This window comes from Canis aureus, chromosome 23 (genome assembly GCF_053574225.1).
Source record: "Canis aureus isolate CA01 chromosome 23, VMU_Caureus_v.1.0, whole genome shotgun sequence".
NCBI classification, from domain to species: Eukaryota; Metazoa; Chordata; class Mammalia; order Carnivora; family Canidae; genus Canis; species Canis aureus.
This window is the reverse complement of record NC_135633.1, coordinates 23,751,738-23,773,463: the sequence shown is the minus strand read 5'-3', so window position 1 is coordinate 23,773,463 and position 21,726 is coordinate 23,751,738. Positions and strand designations below refer to the sequence as shown.

The window sequence follows — 21,726 nt, the reverse complement described above, 5'->3', positions numbered from 1 at the left end:
TAAAAATTGTCAGACTGGTTTGAGTATAAATTCTTTGATATTTGTAAATAGAGACAAATCTAGTTATCAAGATATTAAGAGGCTGAAAGAAAAATGATGAATGTTTATAAGTTCAGTTTGATGACTAAATTTAAACTCCATAAATTCCATAAAGTCAGAGAAAGTGGAATAGTGACTATTTTATCCCCAGCTGCCTGCAGTTGTGAAAATACAGTCAGAAAATGATTATATTCGGAGAAGAAAGAAGATCCATGAAACATCAACTAATCTAGTGAAAATGGATGCATTCAAAACTTTGACATAAGGCACGTGATCCTGGAGAACCGGGATCGAGTCCCGTGGTGCTCTCCCTGCATGGAGCCTGTTTCTCCCTCTGCCAGTGTCTCTGCCTCTCTCTCTGTGTCTCTCATGAGTAAATAAATAAAATCTTAAAAAAAAACTTTGACAAATAAATATCAGATATTGAAATGAATAAAGAGACATGACCTACTAAATGAATTTTTATGGGATGAAGAAGATGTAGCAATGTATATTGGGAAGTGGCCTTAATAGCAGATGGAAATTAAATGCATTTCAATACTGAAAGAATAGAGCCAACATAGATACATATTTTAACAGAATTTTTATGAAAAGGTATGTCTCTGATTTAAGTTTCATACAATGTCATATTGAACTACACATGTATTAGGTGTCATTCTTTTTCCTTTCATGGTTTCTGTAATAATAGTTTCTTCACCCGGTCATAGATCTGCTTGGTCCTGACTCCATATATGACAGGGTTGAGCATTGGTGGCACTACAACATAAAGATTAGCCAGGAGTATGTGGATATAGCGGGGAACATTATGTCCAAAGCGATGTGTCATAAAGGAAAAGAGGGCCGGTGTATAGAAGGCAAGAATTACACAAACATGAGAACCGCACGTGCTGAGGGATTTGAGTCGGGCTTCACGAGAAGGAAGACGGAAAACAGCTCGCAGTATCTGAACATAAGAAAGGGCAATGCCTATGATGTCAAATACTAGATTACAAATTGCACATAAGCCATAAATAATATTGATCTTGATGCTGGCACAAGAGAGACGAGCAAGACCCATGTGTTCACAATAGGTATGGGCAATGACACGATTCCCACAGAAGGGCAATCGCAAAATCAGAAATACAAAAGGAATCACAAAAATAAATGCCCTCACTAACACACCAACACCAATCACAGAAACAACCCTGTTGGTGAGGATGGTGCTATATCGAAGTGGGTTGCAGATGGCCACGTAGCGGTCATAAGCCATTGCCAACAGGACAGCTGACTCCATAAGTGTGAAGCTGTGAATGAAAAACATTTGCACGAGGCAAGCTCCAAAGATGATCTCTCTGAGGTTGAACCAGAAGATTCCAAGCATCTTGGGGATGGTAGCTGTGGACAGACCCAAATCTATAGTAGCCAACATGGCCAGGAAATAGAACATAGGCTGGTGTAGGCTGCTCTCAGCCTGGATGACAAACAGAATAGTGAAGTTCCCAATGAGTGCAACTGTGTACACAGCACAAAAGGGAAAGCCAATCCAGAGGTGCAGTGTTTCCATTTCTGGGATCCCCAGCAACAAGAAGGAAAAGAGGTGGAATTGGGTGTTATTGGGAGGGAACATTCTATTTGGTAATAAATCTTCAGAAATGTATGCTGACCCAATCTACAAGTCACCAGATAGTTTCTATACTGCTAGAGACCTAAAGATAATAGAAGACACTTAATTAGCTACTTCTTCTCATTATCACCATCATCACCAACAGACACCCCCTTCAATTTGACCAATTTAGGATTCTGCTAGCTTCTAAATATAGTTATGGAAATCGACTCCAGTCGATTAAGAACACTCTGGGATTAAAACACAGGATGAATAATAACTATACAATAAACACCTAGATTCAACAAAATATATACCAAAATATTAAAAATATTTTAATTAGTTAAATTGGTCCTTCTTTTAGTATTTAGTAATTATTATTACAAAATATAATTGGGAATAATAGTGAAAACAGCAACATCAAATACCAGTTATTGTGGTGCTGCCTATTATTTACAAGGCTTTTTGTCAGATTCTATGCAAAAATCATCTCCAATATTTAAATAAAAAAGCCCTTCAAGAAGAACATTAATTTTATTTATTTTACATATAACTTATCTAATGATCAAAGAGTAAGTAGCTTATCAGAAGTTTAAAATGCTTTCAATGAAAGGTCTGGGAAATTAAGTTAGGAAGAAAATTAGCAAATGGAAATAAAGGAAAAGATGTGTTTTACCTATGCATCTGTAGGTACTACAACCACATACACACAGACACACACACACACACAATACTCCACACATGTACAAACACAAATTACAATCTTTTTAAAAATCACAACACCTATCTGAATAAAACTTGTTAGTATTTCTCATTTTTAGCTAAGGGAATTGTGACTTTAGAGTTGAAGACACAGGTCAAAATGTTAATAAAAGAACTAGTGAGAGAAAACAATTAGGAATAGTGGATAATTAGACACATGATAGTTCAATCATTTTTGAAGTTCCCTAAACCCTTATTATATGTCTTCATGTAGCTTGTATAGCATTTGATAGGTTATTTCCAAAATATATACTCATTCATGTGTGCAATTATTTTATAGTAAAAAGTATGTCTTCTGGAGTACCTGGGTGGCTCAGTCGGTTAGTGTCTGCTTTCAGCTCAAGTCATGATCCTGGAGTCCTGGGATGGAGTCACCCCCTTCCCCGCCCCGCTCCACCCCATGGGCTCCCTGCTCAGCAGGGAGTCTGCTTTTTCCTCTCTTTCTACCCCTTCTCCCCCATGGACCTGTGCTCTCTCTCTCTTTCACTCACCCAGTCTCTCTCTCTTAAATAAATAAATAAAACCTTTGGGGGGAGGGGATTGAGGGAAGCCTCTCTTCTGATCATTTGAAGATTCCTTGGTGGCAATGCTAATGGTGACCTCATTTTCAGCATGAAAATCAGTGTATTATCTAGACATTGATATAGAGGGGCAAATACACAGAAGAATGTGATAAGCGAGGTATGGAATAAGCAGTTAAATATGGATGGGAGAAAAATTAGAGAGGGAGACAAACCATGAGAGACTCCTAACTCTGGGAAACAAACAAAGGGTTGTGATAGGGGAGGTGGGCAGGGCGGGGGTGTTGGGGTAATGGGTGACAGGCACTGAAGAGGGCATTTGATGGAATGAGCACTGGGTGTTATGCTTAATGTTGGCAAATCGAACTTCAATAAAAACAAGTGAAAAAAAAAAAAGAATATGGATGGGAAACGAGAAGAAGCAAAGCCAAGAGCAAGAGATCCTCTGGCGGTTTCAATAGGAACAGAGGCTATTTCCACAAAGTTATGTTATTACAGTGAAATTAGGAGCATTTTTAAAAGGTATGATTGATAATGGATAAGAGGAGTAAAAGTAGGATTCAGTACCCAGAGGTAAGTTTTTCTGTGGAAATCAGCAAAAGAAATCAGCAAACTCTTCCTTTTTTTGCAGTATTCATAATGCAACAGTTTCTCAGTTGATGGGAAATTTACTTAAGGCACTAGTTGTAGATCTGATTGCAAAGGGTAACAATAAGCTATCTCTGGCTTTTCTAAGAGAGACAGAATGGTACTGTATTCTGTGATTGCAAATAAAATAAGGGAAATTAGTCTCCCCGGTCATTCAATTATATTCTATATGACACAGTATTAGATAATATTAGGTAAGTATCCAGAAAGTGGTAGGAAAAAACCAAGTAGAAGAAAAATATAGACAAAGAACACAGAAACCAAGAGTAGAAATAGGAAATATGGAGAAAGGAACAAGATCTGATTTCTCTGCAGTTATCTTTATGCTCCTATGGACATTAAGTAGTTTTTCTTAAATAACTATTAAAGAATAAATTTTGTAAAACCCCAAGGGCAATGTGAATATATAAAAATATATAAAAGTGAGACAGAATAGTAAGGATAGTCTAACCCTGTTGACAAGATCTTCTTCTTCTTCTTCTTCTTCTTCTACAAAAGTTTAAATGGAGCAAAGTTACAATGAAATGGATGTGTTGAAGGAAAGGTTACTAGTCTAGTCATCTTGGTTCTTATATTCTCAATCCAAGATACGTACAAGATTATGCTTAAGCCATCTTGAACTTTTACTCCTTCCCCAAGATATTTTATCCATTTGATGTTACCATAGGAATACCCCGATATTTTCTCCTTGACTCCCTTCTGTTTGAATTGATAAAAAAATATCAGTGTTCTGTCTAAGCTTCTCATGGAGAAAAGTTCAAACAAAACAATTTTTGAAAAGCATCCTTCAAGACATAATCCAGATCCATACACAAGGTGTTGGTGACATGATCTCTTCTGTGTTCCTACAAAATCTAATACCAATCTGTATTACAGCATGATTACAGGTGTCACTCATCCTTACATCTCTGTATCTAATTTAAAATGTAAACCATTGGGTAGCCCCAGTAGCTCAGCGGTTTAGCACCACCTTCAGCCCAAGGTGTGATCCTGGAGTCCCAGGATTGAGTCCCGTGTCGGGCTCCCTGCATGGAGCCTGCTTCTCCCTCTGCCTGTGTCTCTGCCTCTCTCTCTCTCTGTGTCTCTCTCATGAATAAATAAATAAAATCTTTAAAATATAAAAATAAAATGTAAACCACTTGCCAAATGTCCAGCGTCTATTATATTAAGTTAATATTTAAATGATTAATAATTTTAAAATGATTGGTATTAATAAATAAAGATTAATGGTTAAGACTAAATAATTAATGGTTATAAAGAATTCCTGGATCAGACTAATTCATTCTCTAATTTTCTTGTTAATAGTTTCATGATAACGTATGCATTACTCTTTGGTTAAATAAATACTACAGAATGTTTTTTTTTTTTATGTGTCAGAAACTGTTCTGAGACATTTTAAAATTGAGGCCTGTGCAATCATGTGTAATAAAAAAATGCTCTATATAATCTGATGCAGTGTTTATAAATAAGCATATGCAAGAAAAACAAATTTCTATAAATAAATTCACAGAACTATCCTACAATCAGTGAAAGAAAATCTATATCAATATTTTAATATAATCATGCAGTCTATTCTTAAAATTAATACAGAGTAGGATTTCTCAAAATTATGACATTCTGATCACATGTACATACCTCTTCTTAATAGCAAGATCAAATGCTTCCTTGTAAATGTCAACATGGTCTTATATCCTGATATCTGTAGGTGAAAATGTAGACTGTAACTTCATTATTGTAAGCTGCAGAAAGATAAATGCTGTGATATTGAACATTTCTGATTTTTTTTCCACCTCTCTAGTTTCATCTTCTCATTTTCCTTTATTTTTTTTTTCATCTTCCTTTAGACACTTTTTCTGCTGACCATTCATTAACTGTTGGTGAACCTTAACCATCACCTTTAGCTACTGTTATTTCTCATCCAGTTTGATCTCTAGGAACAATCTCATTCACATACATTGCTTTAATAACTATCTTTATAATGAAGAACCCGAAATAATAATTCCCAACCCTCGGTATTTTATCAAATTCAGATTCTCAAAATTAAATTCCTTCTGGCAATTGCTTTCACTTTTCTTTTGCCAAATATTACAAATAAAACATTTTTAAAATTGAATTCCCAGCCCTGCCTCTACCAAACTCTAGCTTTAACTTCATCTTACTTTCCCTGTTGTTTAATTTTGATAAATGTCATTACCATGTAACCAGTGGGTCCACTCAGAATTAGGAGCAACATCCATTTTCTTTCTCCACCTGTTAAAACAAAAACAAAAACAAAAAACACTCTTGATTCTATTTCTAAAAATAGCATGAGGGATCCCTGGGTGGCACAGCGGTTAAGCGCCTGCCTTTGGCCCTGGGCGTGATCCTGGAGACCCGGGATTGGATCCCACATCGGGCTCCCAGTGCATGGAGCCTGCTTCTCTCTCTGCTTGTGTCTCTGCCTCTCTCTCTCTCTCTCTCTCTCTCTGTGTGACTATCATAAGTAAAAAAAAAAAAAAAAAAATAGCATGAAAATCAGTACCAATCATCATTTCTTGGGTTGATTAAGTCACAGCACTTGCCAGTGCCTGAGAGCACGAGCTCTGCAGTCAGGTTAATTGTGCTGAAACCTGGCTTCATGACTTACTCTAGAGTTGAAAGAAAGTAAAGAAAGTATTACTTAGTAGCTGTGCATGCTTGCACAAGAACTGTCACATTGATATACCTCAGTTTCTTCACCTAGAAAACAGAAATAATAAGTGTAAATAAACCTTTAAGAATGAAACCCTTAATTTTAGATAATTCTCTTAAAACACTGAACCATGTTTCAAAGATACTAGTTGTCTAGATTCTTTAGATATCCGACAGACTGATTTTTCTAAAATGCACATTGAATGGATTTAGGCTAAAATCCAAATTCTTTCACTAAAACTTTTTAGGTGGTTTTTCCTAATATGATCTTACTCCTTCTCTAAGCATCAGTCTTAGCCTTCTTTCTCTGAAACTTACTTCATGTCTCTTCCTATTTCTCTTTTTCCCCTCAGCCATCACTGTGACGTGAGGATGCCATGTGAGCTGGGAGATGGGAAAGACTCACCACACTGAGTACCAGGATGCAATACTGTCTCTTTTTTGTCTCAACCTGTTCAGTCTTTATGAGGATGCTGCTCTTTGCCAGGGGGAAGCTTTCAATAGAAAATCCCCTAGGGGGCATCTAAGTGGCTCAATCTGTTAAATGTCCAACTCTTGTTTTGGGCTCAGGGTATGATCTCAGGGTCTTGGGATTGACCCCCGCCCCCATGGGGCTCAACGCTCAGCAGGGAGTCTGCCTGGGATTCTATCTCTCCTTCTGCCTCTCCTCACTCCTTCCCTGCTCACATACTCTCTCTAAAATATATAAACAGATGAAAATATTTAAAAAGAAAATCTCATGGAACCAGTTTTGTGAAAAACACAAGGTCTCTGAAGATACTAGTTTCTAATCTGGTCCTGAGACAGGAATAGAAAGCCATGACTTTTAAGGAAATGAAGGCATGAAAAAGTAAGGTTTCTTGATCCCTTGGTCACTTTGCAAGTCTCCATTAACCTTTTAGTTCCTTGCTCTGTGTTAGAGCTTAGGATGACTGATACAGGTCATTCTCTCACCTTCCCACATCATCATTTTGGGGGACAGTATAATTATGTGTTCAAGAGCAGGGCTTTCAAGCCAGATCACTGCTATTCTACTTGTAGCTCTAACAATTTGCTGAGATACATGACATCGGTCAGACAATTTAACCTGAGAATTCAGTTTCCCATTTATTTTTCAGTTGTTCCCTCTCTTTTATGGCACCAGCCTACTTCTCACTCAGAGTTAACCTCAAATGTAATCATGTACTCTTTCTTCTTTTTATGGATATTTAACATTGTGCTTACATTTTGAGTTACAACCAAAAGGCAAAATTAACATAAAATTTGGTAGTGGAACCCTGTAAATCTTGTAAATCAATAATTTTAAGCAGATTCTAATACTGTGTCTTGGGTATTTCAAGTCAATCCTTATTCTATGAAAAATAAAAACTTGATTGGTGCAGGTACAGTCCTTTTGCTTTCTTTTTTGCCCAGTTACTAACCAATATATCTCAAAAGTTAGGCTAGTAGAGGCTTAGTTAATACCATTAGGCTCTTCATGAGTGTGTGATCACTGCAGCACTTAGAACCCTCCTTCAAAAGGGGGCCCTACACTTGACGTTTAATCTCTGCCATACTTGGGCTTTAATGTTGTCTTGAATTTTTTAAACCATCTTATCTTCACATTTATGTTCTGCGATTGGAATCTGACATGAAAATGGGGCAGGTGCTGGGGTTTGGAGCCTGACTCATACATTCTCACCTGCTATTACCCTCCATATATTCCCAAGATGCTTACTTGGCTACTTGCTACCTTAGTCCTGCTCAGAGCTCCTGACCCCAATCCTATCCACACCTGTAGCCAACTCGCCAATTCACAGGACAATAACCCTGTACACCTGTGCATGTCTGCACCTACCCCATAGGTTTTCCCCAAGCCCAAAAGAGAGCAAGATAAAAGAGAAAATGGGAAACACCATCATTGATTAAAAGAGAAACCATGGGGGATCCCTGGGTGGCGCAGCGGTTTGGTGCCTGCCTTTGGCCCAGGGTGCGATCCTGGAGACCTGGGATCGAATCCCACATCGGGCTTCCTGTGCATGGAGCCTGCTTCTCCCTCTGCCTATGTCTCTGCCTCTCTCTCTCTTTCTCTCTCTGTGACTATCATAAATAAAAAAAAAATTAAAAAAAAAATTAAAAAAAAAAAAAAAGAGAAACCATGGAAGAAAAATGAAAGCTCTTTTCTTCCCTGTATTTTTAACAAAGGGCCAAGCACCTTTGCTTCATACTGGGTCTCTCCTATTGTGCAGCCAGCACTAGTTAAGACACTGGCTCAGACACACCTGCAAGTTCAGGGCACCCTTATGGACTGAATGCTCATGCCCTCCCCCTCCCCTGCCAAATTCATACATTGAAGCTTTAACCTCCAACATCATAGTATTTGAAGATGGATCTTTGAAGGTAATTAGGGTCAGATTAGGTCCCGAGGGTGGGGCCCTTGTGATGGGATTAATGAAGAAAGGCCCTGGGGAGAAACAGCAAGAAGGCAGCCATCTAAAAGCCACACAATCTATGGTGTTCTGTTATTGCAACCCAAATGGACTGACAACAGCCATTGCCAGTCTTGAAGACTGAAGGAGGCATGCAGTCAAGGAATGTGGGCAGCCTCTAGAAGTCAAGAAAAAAGATTTACCTCTAAAGTTTCCTGAAAAGGATTCTCGCCTGCTGACATCTGGATTTTTAGCCCAGTGATACATGTTTTGAATTTCTAACTTACAGAATTATAAGATAATAAATTTGTGTTGTTTTGAGCTACTAAATTTGTGATAATTTATTATGGCAGCAGTAGGAAACAAATGCAACTTCCACATAATTAAGTTCCTATAAAGACTATTTGGAACAAAAAGACACTTTAATAGAGTTGATCTAATCAATATATATAAAATTCTGCATGTAAGATCACTGAACAGCACACACACACACACACACACAGTTATATATGTCATAAAGAAATTATGAAATTATCACTAATGAATATAAGAAAATGAAAAAAAAAGGAATATATTGAAAGATTTATGTAGAATTGCCAAAAGCATATGTAATGAATTTTAGAAGGAGGGAAATAATAAATGAAGAGGTGAAATATTTGAAAAAGTAACTTCAAAATTAAAGAAACATAAAACTTCAGATTTATGGGTTGAACAGATCTTTTTTAACAATACTAAGAAGATTTTCACAAATTTAATACAATCATCAGTTTATATATATTTGGAGCCTGGACCAATGGCATCTCCCCCCCCCCCCCGCCCCCCTGCTTTGAGGAGTTCAGAACTAATAGCCTAAAACCAATTCCAGGAACCCTGTTGGAAAAAATGTTGAAAAATTTTACAAGACACACAATCTATGGTTTTTACATATTTTACAAGACCAAAATAATAATAATTATCCTCCTGGATATATATTAATTCTAGATTTGGGAGTCAAGGTCCAGAATCAGGATATGGTCTCTCAGTGTCTGGTGATTCTGTTCCACTAATTCACTTAACACTAGAAAAGGAGTTAATCCAGATCTCAGAGCTTTGTAGCCCCCACTATCCCCCAAGGAGTTCCAAGACAGACAAAGTTCTCACTCTAGAGGCTGTGGCAACAGTATAAAAAAATCCTCCCACCAAAGCAAATGGAGCTCAGAAGGATGCTAAGGGAGATTTGCTAACTTCTCCGGGAGTCCCTGGCTGGCAAGTAATGCCTTAGAAGTATGGATTCTTATCTGTGGCCTGGTGAGCACAAGGGAGATTGGTAGATGATGATAGGATGCGTGGGGATAGGGGACGGTAGGAAAACTTGCTGACTAAAGGGAGGGGATGAGAGGACTGACCGTAAGAATGTGTTGGCATAATCTCTCATGTGCACATGAGCAGCTACTGCTTTCATTTCTAATACATCCTTATACCATCTCTGCGCACAGACCTTAAATCTTTTAACGCCTCTGCCATTCTTTCTGTGCATAGAGCTCTTCATTGACCTGGAGCCTAATTACTCATCTATTAAGGTTCTTTCTTTTCATGTGTTCTGTCTCTTTGCTCACTGTTATCTCTCCTTCAATCCCTTCTAACCTAGTTTATTATTTATTTTAAAGATTATTCATTTTTTTATTCATGAGAGACAGACAGAGAGAGGCAGAGACATAGGCAGAGGGAGAAGTAGGCTCCATGCAGAGAGCCTGATGTAGGACTGGATCCTAGGACTCCTTGATCATGCCCTGAGCCACAGGCAGATGCTCAACCGCTGAGCCACTAGGCGTCCCCTAATCTAGTTTAAAGGTTGGATAAATGTCCTTATCCTGGGTGCATTTTTGACACAGAGGGAGAACAATAATGAAACTTACCTTAAGCTATTCAGAAATTATCTCTCACTAATTACAACCTAGTAAAATACACCAAAACACTTGCTATTTTCTCCCAACTAAAGGTAGTACTAATCCTCTTAGAATGGTTTGGTCTCCGGGAGATAATGCTATTATGGATAGGGTAATCAGATATACTTTATTGTAAATGTTAGAAACCCTATCAAAATATTTGTATGCAGATAAAGTGAGGATCAGGATTTAGTCTGCTGACCCCTGATGTAAGGATTATCTGAAGGCCTGAGATAAGTCGGAACCACTTCCACTGTAGCTTTCTACTTTATTGTGTTCTTATCAATAGATTCATGAGTAATTGCAACTATACTTTTTGATGGCCCATCTTGAGTCATGCAAAACTTGCATGAATTCTGCTATGTAAGCATTTTAGTCTCATTTCATAGGTGAGGAAACATAGACCCAAAAAAGAGAAATAATTCAACCAAATTCACATGGCATAAAGACTCTGGCTTTAATTCCTAGTGTGTGCTTCTAAACATTATGCCATTTCTCATATACTACACTCTAAATTAGCTGAACCTCAAACACAGAAAAATAAATCTGATTATAGGATTCTACTTCATTCTCTTCCCAAATCCCCTGGGTTTAAAAGCCAATCCTTGCATTTAGTCATCCCTGTTTAAATTAGGGATAGTTTTCTATATAGTTCTTATTTCTTTCTTAAAATCTCTTCTATATCCTCCATCTAGTAATTTACTTGGCTTGACTAATTATTGTAACTGTCTCCTTCCTGTACCTGTGATCAAACTCTTCTTTCTAGGATTTCTTAAGCAATTTGCCCAAGACTCAAACTGCAATGCACCCTTCCAACACACAGACATACACAGACACATGCTTCCATCCCCAGAAATACTATTCTAATACAGTTCGTCTGGCTAATGTAGTTTATAGCTCATTCCTGCTTTGCACAGGACTTAGAAATCTCACAGAAGACTGAGCAGAAGAACAATGGAAAGGCCCAGTTCTGTCTATAAGGGAGTGAAGTACATCAAAGGTGATATATCACAATAACACATTTTACTTCAGCCCTCCAAGTTCTTCCAAACTTCTCATGTTAATAAGGAAATACCCTCCTAGTGGTATGGATTAGATCTACTTTCCTGTTGGTGGTAATTTTCTGAAAATTAGTAATTCTTATTTGAACTGAGTACTTTTAAATGCCAGACCTTCTCTGTGTGTGTGCAGATATCTATCTATCTATCTATCTATCTATCTATCTATCTATCTATCATCTATCTATCTACTTACCATCTATCTATTATTATCTATCTATCAAGAGTATACAAAAGGGAAAGCAAGAGCTCTGATACAATGTACTTGAGTTATTAAGGTGCATTTATTGTAACATCTTAGAGAAATGATTATTTCCAGGAGTCATGTGTATAAATTAACTCACTTTACCTGACAGTTTTGTGATAGTTTATAAACCTGAATATTATTATTTATGTGCCCACCTGTCAATCTGTGTTTCTTTCTGGACAGATATCAGCAGGAGAGCACTTAAGGGTCAAGGCTCTATTTACCTATAATCAGAACAGGAATGAAGAGGAATATGTATGTTCCATTTTAAGCAGACCCGGATTAAGAAGATTATCCTGAAATGACATTTTATGTGACTTCTTTAATACAACTTCTTTAATAAAACCTTCTCTGATACTGGCACCAGCAAGAAAAGAGAGATCACAAGATGACTATGGCATGAAAAATGTTTTTGGGGACTTAAACAGTGAGAAGCCTACATAGATCGAAAATTGTCTTAGAAATTTCTGGTTTACCGCACTTGCAGGTTCTTTGAAGAGTGCATTATATGTGTTCAGCTCAGAAATGTGGTACAAACAGAATTATAATGACTCTCATTATGTTTATGTTCCTATCTTGTACATAATGTATATAGTCATAAATCAAATAATTTTTCTATTCCATAAAAATGATTTTCAGTAAAATATTTCATGTACCTAGGTAGCAAGGAAACAACTTTATCTTTACAATTATTTTGTTAATTGAAATGATTGAGTTGCTTAACTGTTTCAACCACTAAAACTAAGTTCCATCGAAAAAAGGAACCTTCTCTAACTCGTCTTTTGCAATCAGTCTTAGCACAGAACTTGGCACATATATACTAGATACTTAGTCAATCTTGGTTGAATAAAAATATTCAATTAATTGAATGGCTATGATGCAGTACAAGTGGCTTCACTTTGCCACTCAATTTCGTATATTTTCAAGTCTCTGTGATGGGTAGATAGAATAAGTGTTTCACTGAATTCTTCATTTTCTCTGTGTGCTAAGCAAGGATGAGTCTTATTCAGTGAATAAGAGATACTTATCTATAATATATTTCACTATAAAAAATATCCCAGAAAGATGACCTCACTTAATACTACCCTATTTCATCCCTACTCTTTCTTCCTTCTGGGGATTCCTGGGTTGGAACATATACATATCTGGATTGGTTTCCCTTTCTTTGCTGTGTACCTGACAGCTGTTCTTGGAAATATCATAATTCTTTCTGTGATTGACACTGAGAGCAGCCTCCACCAGCCCATGTTCTACTTCTTGGCCATTCTGTCATCTATCGATCTGGGCCTGTCAACATCCACCATCCCCAAGATGCTTGGCATCTTCTGGTTCAACCTGAAAGAAATCTCCTTTGAAGGATGCCTCATCCAGATGTTCTTCATCCACCTATACACTGGCATGGAGTCAGCTGTGCTTGTGGCTATGGCCTATGATCGCTATGTGGCCATCTGTAACCCTCTTCAGTACACATTGGTGCTGACAAACAGGGTGGTAGTCGTCATTGCATTGATAATCCTGCTGAGACCTTTGTCTTTTGCCATACCCTTTGTTCTACTCATCCTACGGTTACCATTTTGTGGACATCAAATTATTCCTCACACTTACTGTGAGCACATGGGCATTGCCCGCCTGTCTTGTGCCAGCATCAGGATCAACATCATCTATGGCTTATGTGCCATCTCTATTCTGGTGTTTGACATCATAGCTATTGTCATTTCTTATGTCCAGATTCTTCGTGCTGTCTTTCGACTGCCTTCCCACGATGCCCGGCTCAAAGCACTCAGCACCTGTGGCTCTCATGTATGTGTCATGCTGGCTTTCTACACTCCTGCGTTTTTTTCATTTATGACCCACAGGTTTGGCCAGAATATACCACGCTATATCCACATCCTTTTGGCTAATTTCTACGTAGTCATTCCACCTGCCCTCAACCCTGTAATCTACGGTGTCAGAACAAAACAGATTAGAGAAAAGGTGCTGAAAGTCTTTTCCAAGAAAAATACATAACTCTTGTAAAGAATCAAATTAAAGAAGGGAACAGCACTAATTCTCTTTGTTCAGATTGGAAAGAGAACATTTGGAAGTTATGCAGTTCTGCCTCAGGAGAGGCCTGTCAGCCTCTTTTTCAAACCCAGAAATGAAAAGTGAGGCCCATGTCAATGCATGAATAAAAGTGTCTTATAATTTTCCATTGTTTGGAAATAATTCAGATTCCCCACTTGGAAGAAAATGAGCACTTCGTTCTACTTCCATCAGGACTGAACACATCACATTCCACAGTTTGTATCATTTTAAAGCAAAACCAACCCTCCAAAAAGAAAATACCACACAAATAATAAAAAAAACCCATAAATTTCTTAATATCCTAATTTATTTTTTTATTTTTTATTTATTTTTTACTTATTTAATAGTCACACACACAGAGAGAGAGAGAGAGAGAGAGAGGCAGAGACATAAGCAGAGGGAGAAGCAGGCTCCATGCACCAGGAGCCCAATGTGGGATTCGATCCCCCGTCTCCAGGATCGCCCCCTGGGCCAAAGGCAGGCGCCAAACTGCTGCGCCACCCAGGGATCCCTTAATATCCTAATTTAAACAAAAATAGCATATCAGCCTTACTATACTGGTTCCAAAATAATAGATGCTGAAACACTTCCCATATGCCTGGACTCCCTCTCAAAAAGAATGTTATTTTGACTCTACCATGTTAGTATTCTTAGACATGAAAGTGATCCTACAAATATGATAATCATGTGAGAAAAGGTGAGATTTTCTATCATGAGCAGAATTGTAAAAACTTGGCAATCCTGGCAAATTCATAGGATTTTTGTTTTTGTTTTGAAGCTATGTTATTTTTTTATTTTATTTTTTTAAGATTCTATTTATTTATTCATGAGAGACACACAGAGAGAGAGGCAGAGACATAGGCAGAGAGAGAAGCAGGCTCCATGCAAGGAGCCTGATGTAGGACTCTATCCCAGGACTCCAGGATCACACCCTGGGCCGAAGGAAGGCACTAAACCTCTGGGACATCCAGAGATCCCCTTGAAGCTATATTATGTTGTTTATTAGAGTTGTTTCCCTCTTATGGAAAGCAGGAATTTTTGGTGATGTCCCAAGTCCAATATTAGCCAAATGTGTACATGTGTACTCTTGTTCCATATGATATCACTCAGTGTTCTCTAGTTCTAGGTCTTATTACTGACATTATTTATAGAAAGAATTCAGGGGAAACATATTTGTAAATCCTGGTCAATAAAACAAAAATTTTAGCTATATTTTTATTGCAGGATTTCTCAGATCTTTTATTTAACAAATATTCATTTGAAACCTTAAGACAATATTGGCTTCAGATTGCTCCTTTGACCAACCTATTACACTAATATTCCATAGCATACACTTTAAGAAAAAAAATCCAACTTATTCTTATTATAACAGAAAAAATAGTTGTAAATTTGTAGAGGGAATTTGTATTAATTAACATCACATCCTGAACTTGAAATTCTTTGAAGCAATCAGTATGCTGTATAATTATAGGCACAAGTGGCTTTTCCTGGAATCCTGTTGTGACACTGATCTCATCCTCTGTCTATTTATTCTACTTATGAAATGGACTTTAATGATATGGTCTCAGTTGTATCTTATCTTAAATGATTTGCTTAGTGTTCAATTTGTTTATATGTTTTGGCTAATTTGTGGAGAATTGGTATTTAGCATTTAAATGACTAAACTCACCAATACAGTCACCTGAGCCTGGAGTCCTCTGTGTTAGAAGGTTCCTAACTACAGATTGAACTTTTTTTAAAAGGTAAAAGGACTATTTAGGGATGTCTGGGTGGCTCAGTGGTTGAGTGTCTGCCTTTGGCTTAGGGCCTGATCCTGGATTCCCAGGATCAAGTCCTGCATGGGGCTCCTTGTGGGAAGCCTGCTTCTCCCTCTGCCTATATCTCTGCCTTCTCTTTCTTTCTGTGTCTCTTATGAATAAACAAATAAAATATTTTTTAAAAAAGGTAAAGGACTATTCAGGTCATCCATTTCTTCATGCTTTGTTTCGAATGTCCTCTGTGAATGCTTCACATTCATTTAACTTTATCTTTGTTCAGGGTGTGGGCTGATGAGTTGGATTTTTCTCAGTGTTAGATCTTCCTTTGTTGCTGTGGTACAAATAAGGCTACTCCTCAGGTTCTCCACACTCTCTCAGGTCTAGAGCACTGTTACCTGTTACTCAAACCCTGCTGGTCTGGTGGTAAGAGCCAGAGGACATTACAATACCAATTGGGCTGGTTCATCCTGCCTGAGCCATGTACTATGTCCTTGAGTCTTGAAAGTGAAGCCTCCTCAGTGATTCTGTTCCTCCCCTAGTACTATAGGACCCTAAGGAACCTGCCTCATCTTCAGTTATTGAGTTTGTTTCTGTTCCTTTGTCTCAGCAGCACTGAGTCTCCACTTGTGTTCTTCCTTCAGATGAAAACTTTTGTTCCTTAGGGGAAAGAAACTGGGTGACTGCTCCTAGTAAGCACAGGATCATGTTCCATCATTTTTTGGAGTTACCTATCTTCCCTTGAATTTTGGATTAGTTAGTTGCATTGTGGTTTGAACTTTCTGACAGATCCAAGAAAATTGTGTTCTTTGATTATCCAGCATATGTATTTTTTTTGTCATAATGTTTTGAGTGACATTCTTTTCAACTTTTATATTCTAAGTAAAAATTATAAATCTTGGTAGGAATTTTAAATCATGCCACATTTTCTGAGTACAAGGACATCTATGTGTTTATTCTCAGCTTCTTACTGTTTATTCTCAGTGTGGATCATAAATTATAAATATATAGAATGATTGATGGAGTGTGGATCATAAATTATAAATATATAGAATGATTGATGAAAAGTAAATAGGATTTTATTTATGCAATGTGCCACAGACATTTTGAATCTAATAATTTTAGTGTGGGCCTAAGCAATACGTATTTTTAAGAGGCTTCAAGCCTAAATTTTGAAAACTGTCATTCTAGAAAGTTGAAACTTGTTTAATAATAAAATTGGTTGATTGTTAGTTGGAGAAAATGGGATAATCTTTAGGAAGTGAAATGACTGAATGCAGAATTAGCTAACTCAAAATGGGCAACACTCTAATTCCCAACACACACACTCCACACTCTATCCTACCTATCTTGACCTAATCCACAGGGAATTTTGATTAGTTGCCTACCTAATGTTCCTGATGTATGTCCTGTCTTCTGGAACTATTTTAGACTTTCTATACTCCCTAGCCTTGGTTAATTATGTATCTACTTTCTATTTTTATCATAGCACTTGTCACATTGATACATCACTGTATATATCAATATGTAACTAAATATGGAGTAATGGTTGAGAATATAAACCTGGTGTCAAAGTTCCTAGGTTCAAATTCTCCATTTTTAACCAATTCTCCATTTTTAATCATTTCTGTGACTATGAGAGAGTCAACTGATCTCTCTATTTCTCAATTTCCTTATTTGTAAAATGAGGATATGAATCCTACAAATCCTTTTTATTTCACATGAAAATTTAATGCATTGGTGTATGTAAAGGACTCTGGGGTTGTTATGAGAATGTACACATTATCTAAGTGTTACATGTCATTCTACTGAAAGTAAATGCTTATATGTCTGAATCAGCTTTATAAAAAAAAAAAAAAAAACTATTGGAACAAAATGTTTCTAGCCTACTGGTGAGAAGTGTGTTCATGGGAGTCCATTCAGTGATTTAGCTGTATATGGGACCATTGTAAGATTATAAGAAAATTATGGCTTTAGAGCTAGACAGACTTTATATCCTAGCTCCTCTAAATTAGCGCATTGAATATGAGTTTGTTGAGTTACTTATTATGTGGGTATTTATGATAATTAATTCTAAAAAATATCATGACTGTTAAGTGATTATGTATCTAAAACCCACAATAAAAATCTTAGAATCTAAAAAAAAAAATCTTAGAATCTAGTAAGTACTTAATAAATGTTGCTTCTCTTCACATTTTAGCTTGAAGGGAGGTACTTGACTGAAATATTTTTCCTATGGTCAACTAATGTTTCTGTGCCTCAGCTTATACAGCTACAGTTCAGTCTTAGCTGCATTTAATAATCACCTACAGAAAAAAAAAAAAAAAAAAAAAAGAATCACCTACAGAACTTTAAAACATGAATGCCTGAATACTACCCCCACACTAGTTTTCCTTTCTTAGAGGTTCATTTAAACAGAATCATACAGTATGTAATCTTTTGTCACTTAGCATAATGCCTATAAGGTTTATCTGTGTGATACTATAGAACACCAAAGAAAGCAAGAGGATTTAATGACAGTCAGACAGAAAAGATGATTACCTACAAAATAAAAAAACTTGGCCAAGAACAGATTTCTTCAAACTAATAGTAGATTCTAGAAGACTGTAGAATAATGATTTCAAAAGGCTAAGGAAATGTAATAATTGGAGAATGGAACTGTGTAGTTAGAAAAGCATCATGCAGGAAGAAATAAAGAAAACAGTAGATGAACATAGAACACAAAAGTTAGCACCAAACTATTATCAATAAAAAAGTAATGAGTTATGTACTTGAGAAAGGACTTTAGTTAAGAAAAAATGACTGGGGAAAAGAAGGAAACCTGTAAATCTGGTAGTAAATCTTAAATGGTAAACCAAAGATATGTGATTATATATCATGTTAATTTTAAATATTTCTTGTTTTTAGCCACAGATGATTCTATATAGTCTTTATGTTTGTTTTGTGTTTTTTAGGAAATAATATTTTAACATTTTGGTGACGAGTCATATAATGTGATGATTGTTCCAACATAAAATATATCTTTAGGTGAGTTACTTCCCACAGAAAAATCCTAGCCCTCTGACCATTAAAAGAGGAGTTTCATGAAGAAATAACACATTCTAAGGTAGATAATATAACATTTGCTCATATATTACTCATATATACACATAAGACTTAGTTCACAGACTTTGAAAAACTGAAAAATTTAAGGAACCTGTCTCGTATCCTCTTGGTCCTTACTCCATAGATAATAGGGTTCACCATGGGTGGGACCAGAAGATAGATGTTGGCCACAAATATGTGGACATGGGGAGCCACATGATGCCCAAACCTGTGGGTGAGGAACGAGAAGAATGCTGGAGTATAAGACACTAAGATGACACAGATATGGGAGCCACAGGTGCCCAAGGTCTTGAGTCGGGCCTCCTTGGATGGGAGGTGGAAGACTGTGTGGAGTATGAGAACATAAGAACAAATAATCAATATGAAGTCCACCCCACCAGTAAGGAAGGCAACAATGAGGCTGTATGCTCTACGGATTCTCGTCTCAGCACAGGCAATCTTAATGAGGGCCATGAACTCACAGTAGGTGTGGGAAATAATATTGGTTCTGCAGTAGGGAAGCCAACGTAACAGAAAGGGGTGAGGACTGAGAAGTACCGTGCCACGGAGTACTATACCTAGACCCATCCCCCCTATTACAGCCTGTGTCAGAATAGCTGAATGTCTTAATGGGTTACAAATGGCTATATAACGGTCAAAAGCCATGGCCAGGAAGAAGCCCGATTCCATGGTGGAGCAAGAGTGAATCAGGAACACTTGAGTGAGGCAGGCTTCAATACGAATTTCTCCATCATGGAACCAGAAAAGGCTAAGGAGTTTTGGTACAGCTGTAGTACACACAATAAGATCAGCCACAGCCAGCATGCAGAGGAAGAGGTACATTGGCTCATGGAGGCTGGAGTCTGTCTTGATGATAAACAGAAGAGAACAGTTTCCCAGGAGGGCCAAAAGGTAGACCACACAAAAGGGGATGGAGATCCAGATGTGGGCTGCCTCCAGCCCAGGAATGCCAATGAGAATGAAGATTGATGGATGGACATCAGTCTTATTGTATGCTGACATACCTAGCTTCAGAAGTTTCAGCTTTCTCTTTAGGAGCTTTTCTCTACAACAAACAAAAATAATAGCTTATAATTTTTTAAACTTTTGGTGAGTTAAGTCAGTCAAAATGCAGGGAATTGGATGTCATGGAGTAGTTACAATGTCTATAAGTTTTTATACATGATTTCATCATCATATCTGACCATCAGATATTGTTTCACAGTTGTAATTTGCAGTGTGGTTGATCTGTAGATGCCAAATGAGGGAAAATATGTAGGTACCAAAAACTGGAGCTAACTGTATGAAAAATGAAAACCCATAATCTTCTATCCACTGAGAAGAAAGTAGTATCAGCTGAAAGCTAAAAAATGTGTAAGAGCCTCAAGTGTATAATTTAGTGATTCAGTACTTACATATAAGACCTGTATTATCATATGTTAACTAACTAGAACTTAAATAAAGACAAACAATAAAATAAACAGAAGCATAGATGCGCATGGAATAGCTGTATGCTTACCTCATTGAACTACACTGTATGTAATGGCTCCTTCAACTAACTTCTCTCATTAAGATACATGTATTTGTAACCATTTATGTAGAATCATATGGGAAAAACGTGTAAGAGTCATGGATTTGGAGGGCTTAGAAATGGTTCTAACACAAATTAGACAGGCAGGAGGGATGACAGGAAGTTTTGAATAGAAAATATATCTTTCTTTTTTAGATTTTATCTATCTTAGTTCTGGGACATGGCAAGAAGCCGTTATAGGGTATAGTTTTGAGAATGGAACACTGAAATTTGGGAATATACATTGCTTGCTTTGGAAGTACCAGAAGGAGGTTTATTGACATCAACATGGAACTCATTAAGTATGATGGCAAGAGTGGGGCTGATAGCAGTGTGTCAGGAAATGAACAGCTCCAGCTCATTGCATCGCTTGGGACTCATTTGTGTTTACTCTTGACTTCCCAGACAAGAATTGCAACAATGTGATTATTACTTCTATCATGAATTTCCACTCCCTTGCATGTATTCATGTATATATACTACTTTATGAGTTGCTCTCCATTCAGCTTCCTCTCAAGGCAGTTTTCACACAAACTTACCCTCATGACCTTCTTTTGCTCTGCACACTTCTTCCTGCATTGGATGATCCATCTCCCCACCCCATACTGTGATTTGCTGACTATACTTTTACCATTTCTTAAGACTATTAGAACATTTTGAAAGTCATATTGATCCCATAATCAACAGATTTCCTCCCCTTTTCTTCTTAGAAACACGATTGACACTATTCCAAAGACACTTCTTTTACTCTATCACTATTGCAGACAGTTGAAGATTTTGGAGTGTTGTGATCAGAAAAAATAATCCTTAAGGGAGTATTCACTGAAGCCGAGATTGGAATATATACAGCAGACTGGGCATCAATATGGAGTGACAGTGATGACACGTATTTTCCTCTTTCTCTGTTGAAGTTTCATGCATAGAGATTTTCTGCTCACTGTGGTTACTTGGCCTTCAAGATCCCTAGAGATAAATATTATCTTTTGAACGTGAAATCAACTGGATACAGCATCACAGAGCTATAGAAAATTTACATAACATTTCTGTCTAAAGCACACGATGAATTGGGACAGAAGAGAAATCTAGGGAAACCAGCTTATTGGGGAATTATGTAATAACTGTAATAGTTAAACATTTTACAATGCTTGATGTGAGTCAGTTGTTTTCCTGAAAACATTTCACGTATTAACTCATAAATTTTATCTCCATTTTAAAATCAGAAGAATTTAGGTAATTTCTATATAGTTAAATAGCCGATAAGTGATGGACCTGCTTCTACTCCATTTACTGATTCTAAAGCACTTACTTTTAACTGTGGTGATAAAAATTGCCCTAATGATGTGACAGTCTGTTTGCATTTTTGCATATAAGATGAGGATTGTTCTGTATCTAAC

General features: G+C 37.1%; 3 protein-coding genes across 3 annotated transcripts; 1 reads left to right on the top strand and 2 right to left on the bottom strand.

Moving 5' to 3' along the window:
• Positions 1-706: 706 nt before the first annotated feature.
• Positions 707-1,645, bottom strand: LOC144295432 (olfactory receptor 52E2-like). The gene has a single exon (XM_077867832.1). It carries the CDS (start codon positions 1,643-1,645, stop codon positions 707-709), a length of 939 nt encoding a protein of 312 aa, XP_077723958.1.
• An 11,280-nt stretch (positions 1,646-12,925) lies between these two features.
• Positions 12,926-13,867, top strand: LOC144295431 (olfactory receptor 52E1-like). Its single transcript, XM_077867831.1, has one exon. It carries the CDS (start codon positions 12,926-12,928, stop codon positions 13,865-13,867), a length of 942 nt encoding a protein of 313 aa, XP_077723957.1.
• A 4,967-nt stretch (positions 13,868-18,834) lies between these two features.
• LOC144295430 (olfactory receptor 52D1-like) lies at positions 18,835-19,812 on the bottom strand. Its single transcript, XM_077867830.1, has one exon. The coding sequence runs from the start codon at positions 19,783-19,785 to the stop codon at positions 18,835-18,837; it is 951 nt and encodes a 316-aa protein (XP_077723956.1). The 5' UTR covers positions 19,786-19,812.
• Between the last annotated feature and the right edge of the window lie 1,914 nt (positions 19,813-21,726).

Bases quoted from the DNA above. Each gene is read 5' to 3' on its own strand.
- LOC144295432 (XM_077867832.1), bottom strand. From the start codon at position 1,645: ATGTTCCCTCCCAATAACACCCAATTCCACCTCTTTTCCTTCTTGTTG.
- LOC144295431 (XM_077867831.1), top strand. From the start codon at position 12,926: ATGACCTCACTTAATACTACCCTATTTCATCCCTACTCTTTCTTCCTT.
- LOC144295430 (XM_077867830.1), bottom strand. From the start codon at position 19,785: ATGTCAGCATACAATAAGACTGATGTCCATCCATCAATCTTCATTCTC.